At 46.2% G+C, this 6,485-nt stretch overlaps 2 protein-coding genes across 3 annotated transcripts in view; one reads left to right on the top strand and one right to left on the bottom strand.

Moving 5' to 3' along the window:
• The first annotated feature begins 3,347 nt into the window (after positions 1-3,347).
• Positions 3,348-6,485, top strand: part of GARRE1 (granule associated Rac and RHOG effector 1) — an 83,660-nt gene continuing 80,522 nt past the window's right edge. The window contains exon 1 of one of the 2 annotated variants that reach the window (XM_019423380.2): positions 3,348-3,430. The gene's annotated coding sequence lies outside the window, so the exon portion shown is untranslated. The remainder of the gene's footprint in view (positions 3,431-6,485) is intronic. The other variant, XM_019423379.2, reaches the window with a different exon arrangement.
• Positions 3,372-6,156, bottom strand: LOC109251545 (proline-rich proteoglycan 2-like). The gene is made up of 2 exons (XM_019423269.2): positions 5,988-6,156; positions 3,372-4,012 (listed from the first exon to the last, which is right to left on the bottom strand). The coding sequence occupies exons 1-2, from the start codon at positions 6,154-6,156 to the stop codon at positions 3,372-3,374; spliced, it is 810 nt and encodes a 269-aa protein (XP_019278814.1).

Below are 6,485 nucleotides of genomic sequence, written 5' to 3'. Positions count from 1 at the left end.
AGATTCTCCATGCAATTTGTAAATTCTCCCAAATTTCTCCTTTCAACTCCCCTTTCTGCTTTCACACCTTTCCCACTTTCCTCACACCTCTGTCCCCAAGCTTCCCTCTCTCTTTGCTGCAAAGCATTTTACATCCCCTCGAGCCTTTGCAGAACCTCACAAAATGACCATCATGTCTCTCCTGTATACTCAGCCTGTTTCTGTCAACTGGATCCTCCTCTCTGACATTGAAATGTGTGTAAATCTCTTCCACCTTATTTAAGAAAAAATGTTTTAATGTTTAATTAGAGCGTGTGCACGCACCTGGGTGCACATGAGGAGGGGCAGAGGGGGAGAGAGAGGATCCAAAGCAGGATCCATGCTGTCAGTTCAGAGCCCTACACAGGCTCGAACCCATGAACCATGAGATAACGACCTAAGCAGAATCAGGAGTCAGATGCTTAACCAACTGAACCACCCAGGCGCCCCTAACTCTCTTCCATTTTAAAAAACCAAACACCAGGGCACCCGGCTGGCTCAGTCAATGGATGCGACTCTTGATGCTAGGGTTCTGAGTTCACACCCCACGTCGGGCATAGAGCTTACTTTAAAAAAAAAAAAAAAAAAAAAAAGTCACCAAAAAGCCTCCCTTCAATCTAAACTCACCTTCAGCTCCTACCCACAGCTTCAATGAACCTAAGCTCCAATGACATCTCCAGCTGCAGACCCTCCATCCCCAGTTGCCTCCTCAGTGCATCCTCCTTGATGTCATGTTTACAGTGGAACTCATGGCCTTCTTTCTGTCTTCGAGACTTTCCAGCACTGTGTCACCACTACAGTGGTTCATCCCAGAGACTCGGGAGAAATCTAGGATTCCGTTCTCTTCCTGACCCTCCATATCCATTTCATCAGTGACTTCCATCTGCTTTGTTCCCCACTGCCACTACCTCAGTCTGTGAGTGGCTTTCCACATGAGGTTCACATACCCACGGGTATAAGAAAGCCATCTACTAGAGTACAGGAAGAAAATGTCAGAACTTCTATATAGATTTTCTTTTTAATCCTTTAAAATTATTTATGTTTCATAATGTAAATAGTATGTTAGTAGTGTAGTGGATATATATAGGCATTCCTTGGCATATTCCAGATTTGGTCCCAGACCACTGTAAAAAAGCTAATAATGCAATAAAGTGAGTCAAGTGAATTTTTTGGTTTTCCAGTGCATATAAAAGGTATGTTTAGGGGCGCCCGGGTGGCTCAGTCAGTTAAGTGTCTGACTTCAGCTCAGGTCATGATCTCACAGTTTGTGGGTTCGAGCCCCGCGTGGGCTCTGTGCTGTCAGTCCAGAGCCTGGAGCCTGCTCTTGATTCTATGTCTCCCTCTCTTTTTGCCCCTCCCCTGCTCACACTCTCTCTCTCAAAAATAAACATTAAAGTTCTTTTTAAGTTTTGTTTACAATAATACTGTAGTCTGTTAAGTGTGCAACAGCATTATGTCTAAGAAAACAATGTACAGGGGTGCCTGGGTGGCTCAGTCTGTTGAGCGTCCGACCTCGGCTCAGGTCATGATCTCGCAGTTTGTGGGTTCAAGCCCCACGTCAGACTCTGTGCTGGCAGCTCAGAGCCTGGAGCCTGCTTCAGATTCTGTGTCTCCCTCTGTCTCTCTGCCTGCTCCCCCACTCACACTCTGTCTCTTTCTCCTTCAAAAATAAACATTAAAAAAAAAAGAAAACAATGTACATACCTTAATTTAAAAATACTGTATTGCTAAAAAATGCTAAGCATCATCTGCGTTTTCACTGAATCATAATCACTAATCATAGATTATCATAACAAATACAATAATAATGCAAAAACATGAAATATTGGGAGAATTACCAAAAGTGCACAGAGATACAGAGTGAACAAATACTGTTAGAAAAAATAATGCCAATAACTAGCTCAATGCAGAGTTGCCACAAACCTACAAATTGTAAAAAATGCTGGATCTGAAAAGTGCAATAAAGGGAAGCATATTAGAATGAGGTATTTTTGTATGTATTAATGAAATCTAGATAGTAGTCAAACTTTTGCTGATAGAAGTTCAAGAACAATAAGAAAAATGTGGAGGCCCTGATCTATATCAGAATTGTTTTTTGCTTGGACAATTGAAATAGTTTCCTGATAGCTAGCTATCTAAAATATACATACAATTCACAATTTTAACCATTTTTAATTGTATAGTTTTGGGGTGGTTGTGCACTATCACCACATCCATCTCCAGCAGTTTTCATCTTCCGAAACTGAAACTATATACCCGTTAAATATAAACTCCCCATGCTCCCCTCGCCCCATTCCCTGGCAACTACCATTCTACTTCCTGTCTCTACGAGTTGCTTATTCTAGGTATCTCCTATAAGTAGAATTATAAAATATTTGTCCTTTTGTGAGTGGCTTATTAGCATAATGCTTCATGGTTCATACATTTGTAGCATGTCAGAATTTCCTTCCTTTTTAAGGCTGAATAGTATTCCATTGCATGGATATACCACATTTTATCTACTCATCCATCAAATAACACTTGGGCTGCCTCCACCTTTTTGACTATTATGAAAAAGGCTGCTATGAACATGGGTGTAGAAATCTACATCCCCTTTTGCCTCCCCCTCTATAGTCCTTCTCTGCAACTGTAGTCCAGGCAATCCCTTTAAACGCACAAGCATGGTAAAATCATCCCTCGCTTTAAATTTACTAGTTTCCCATTGCTCTCAGTCAAAATCTTACTATCCTAGTTTCTCGAACACACATTGAAGACACCTGCTGTTTCTTCTGCCCTAACATGCTTTCCTCTCTGCTTCTCTAAGTTGTTTCTTCCTTCTCTCCTTTAGGGCCTCAACTCCTGTTCTATTTCCTGGGCAAATAATTCCCTGATCACCCTCCTACACTAGGTCAGGGAACTCTCCCCCTCCCTCTTTCACTTTCCCCTCCTACCACTTGTCACAATTGGCACTATCTCATCGTGCGTATTTGTGGCAATTTTATTGTGTTTCCACTAGAGAATAAACCAATGAGAGTGAGGGCATTACCCTGTTCCTACAGTGCCTGTCAGGACGTGGCATCCAGTAAGCACTCATTATTTGAGTAATCTATTTCAATAATAAGTCTGTGAGGACGTCGCTAACCCCTCCCGCCCACAGGCCAAGCCACAGTGGAGGATAGGGGTGGCCCTGCAGGCTCTGGCCGACTGTCTTTAGCCCCCACCCTAGCCGTCCCACAGGGAGGTCCTCGGTGCCTGGGGTAGGAAGCTCAGGGCCGCCCCCTCCCGGCTCGCGCAGCGGGGATCAGCTCCGAGCCCCCGGGTCCGCCTCCACTCCGGCGTCCGCCTGGGGCGGGGGCGGGGCCGGCCTGGAGACGTCACTTCCGGTGTACACAGCCGGTCCGGGCGGTGTGCTGGGGGCCGGGGCGCGTCGCAGGTGAGGAACGGGCGCGAGCGGGCACTCCGTGGCGCAGGCGGGCGGGCTGGTGGGTGGCCGGTGGGCTGCGGGCTGGGACTGGCGACTGGACGAGCTCGCGGACAGCCGCTCCGCTCGGGGCCGCGGGGCCGTGGGCTCCCGCCCCTTGCCCGTCCGCTGTGGAGGACGCCGGGCTCTGGGGGCGCTGGCCGGGCGGACGGAAGCCCGGAGGGGCCTCATGGCTCGTGCCCGGGACGGGGGGCGCCGGGGTACTCCGCAGACGCTGGACGGGAGGGGCGGGGGGCGCTCCCTCGGGCCCCCGGGGCCGGGGAGGTCGGGCTGGCGCCGGCGCCCGTTCCCGGAAGCCGGCGGAGCGGTCCGCGGAGGCACGGCGGCCTGTGGGCGTCCGGGGTCCGCCGAGACTGGCTGGGGACGCGGCCCTCACGCCGCCCCGCGGCTGCCTGGCCGGCTGCGCGCACCTTCGCGGCCGTGCGGGGCCACCGAGGGACACGATTTTCCGGCCCCGCGGAGCCTGCTGGCGCAGTCGGGCCGGGGGAGGTTCTGCGGGGACCCGGCAGGGCTGGGGGCTGAAGGGACCCACGCCTGTGGGGCGAGTGCAGGGTCAGGGGTGTGTCTTCCTGCTCCGCGCGGTGCGAGCAAAGAAGCACGCCTGGTTGGCATGATAAGAATTCTCTTCATACTCCTCACAAAATTTGCCAGGTGAACACTCAGGTTGGGGGACCCCCATTTGAAAAATGCTTGTTCCCGCACCGTCACCCCCATTATAAAAGCAATTCATTCTCCTCACATTCAAGACAACACAAAAAGTGTTGTGACAATACTTTTTCAAATGACAGTCATCCGCCAGCCTGCCACTCAGTGACGATCATTGCTAACATTTTGGTTATGTCAGTAAATACAACGCATTTCACTTGTATTGTCACTTCTGTGGACTTGATTGCACACCGTAATTTAAAGCCCTGCTGGTACATAGGTAGATTGTTCCCAGTTGGTCACATCACAAGATAATTTTGTCCAAAGGAATCGTCTGATTGGTTTAGGATAAATTTACAAATGAGGTCAAAGGTAACCTTCGTGTAAAAAATCGGTTATATTTGTTTCCTTTATTGACAAGTTGGAAAAATTCTTCTCCGTCCCGGTGTTATAAAAACTTCCATTCATTTTGCTTCTCATTTCATGGTTTTATTATGATTATTTTTTAAATTTCGGTTTAAAAATTGCTACTCAAAATTTCGTTTTGGTGTGAGATAGAAAATATTTTCCAAATGGTTAGTTGACCCAATTTTATTGAATAAGCTATGACTGCCATTTTATCATATTTTAGATCTGAAGTTCTCAGTATGTGTTTATAAGACACTACTCACAAATTTGATATGTAGATTTTGTGAAGACCGTTTTTAAATTTCGTTCACAGTATCTTTTCTTTTTTCTTAATAATTTTCCTTTACAAGGCTAGGAAATATTTCGTGTTTGGGTGTGGGTTTTTTTTTTTTTTTCTTTTCTTTTTCTCTTTAAAAATGAAAAGTTTAGTTTATTGTTTCATTGCTTTCTTGCTGACAGGATAACAAACTCCATATGAAGAGTTCAGGTTTGTTGTGGCAACTTTTCAGTCTGGCATTTGAGATTCTAATCTTCCTCTATTTTTGCACACGAATACGTAGGTTAGCATTGGAGACCAAGATAGAAAAGCTCTCAGATTCCCTTGGCAAGCCTTGATTTTTCAATCTAAAATTATCTCTGGATTTTTGGAAGACAGCATGTTTTAAGCATCCTTTAAAAAAGAAATTTAAACAAGTTGCATATGATTCTGCTGAAATCTTACTAAATGTTTATTCTATTTCAATCCCGGAGCCTAATACACCAGAAGCTTTATGTCAAGTGGTGCTTCCAAGACTGTAGGAAAATAATCATATGTAAGAGCTAGTCGGCTGGGGCATCCCATGGGTTGGGTGCCCAGTCTCTTTCTTTCCCTCCTGAGACTTCGTCCTTAGTGGAAAATGATGACCTTCCTCTCTGGACAAAGAATGTTGGTTTGAATAAGGAATAGCTTTACTTTGGAGTTATGGTGGGGCCGGGGAAGGGGGGGGGGGGGTGCCTTTTTCTCTTAGTATAAGTTCACTAAGAGCCTGAATGAGTGAGGGGTTGTGTTTCAAATGTGTTTATTTCTATTGAAACTGCTCTTGAGGCCCAATCGATAGATGCAGTGGCTGCTGCTTACTCATTTCCCTTGACCTTGACCATAAATATTTGGCATGGTAAGCCAGATTTTCTTGCTGTTGTCAGTCTCCTCTTGGTTGACCTTTTTGACTTGGAGCTATTGTAGTCCTTTTCTTAAACTTTGTGACTGGTTTTTCACTTGTCTTTGTTGGTGCTCGTCCCACATCTGTCTATGAGCATTTTCCAAGGCCTAGCTTCATGCCTCTACCTCTTTTCCCCCAAAACAGTGCTTCTTTGCACTCATCCAGTATGAGATATAGGCAGAGAACCACTTCACCCCCTCACTCCTGTCTCCATACATTGACCCCAACTCAGACTTTACTGCAAGTCATTTCCGTACCTCCAACAGACCCCTGGTCATGTTCTCCAGTCTGTGCTTTCTCCAGGTGAGGGAGCCCTTCACTGCTTCCCAAGGTGGCCTGTCTTTCATGACTGTAAGGACCTATCTCATTCCATTTTCCTTCTTGATTGGAGTTGTATTTGCGGTTTGCTTTCTGTCCCTTTAACATGATTTAGATTTTGTATGTTTACTCTTAGGGACTTCAGACATAATCTGGTCCCACCCTGGATGAGAAAGATGAGACCCAGTGCTTTTATTGATTAATTTAGTCAACTCACATTTATGAAGTACTCACAGTGTGGGCCAGTTACTGTTGTGGAAAATTGGAATACAGAGCTGAAAGGCACAGCCTGAACAAGAAGGCCAAATAAGCAATTGCCATAAAGTGTCATAAGTGCCTAGAAGTGGGGGACACATGATAAGCTCCACCAGGTTTCAGAGATCTTGCCTGTCCTGTTCACTGCTGTTATCTCCAGGACCTAGAACACAGTGTTCTGG

This window comes from Panthera pardus, unplaced genomic scaffold, assembly GCF_024362965.1.
Source record: "Panthera pardus isolate Hobbes unplaced genomic scaffold, ASM2436296v1 HiC_scaffold_18, whole genome shotgun sequence".
Taxonomy (NCBI): Eukaryota; Metazoa; Chordata; class Mammalia; order Carnivora; family Felidae; genus Panthera; species Panthera pardus.
Note: the sequence above shows the minus strand (reverse complement) of the source record. Positions and strands in the feature narration are given on the sequence as shown.

Coding starts and splice junctions, on each gene's coding strand:
- LOC109251545 (XM_019423269.2), bottom strand. CDS start 6,156: ATGTTAAAGGGACAGAAAGCAAACCGCAAATACAACTCCAATCAAGAA. Junction 4,013..5,987: donor TGACCAGGGGTCTGTTGGAG/GTACGGAAATGA, acceptor CTCGCCCCACAG/GCGTGGGTCCCTTCAGCCCC.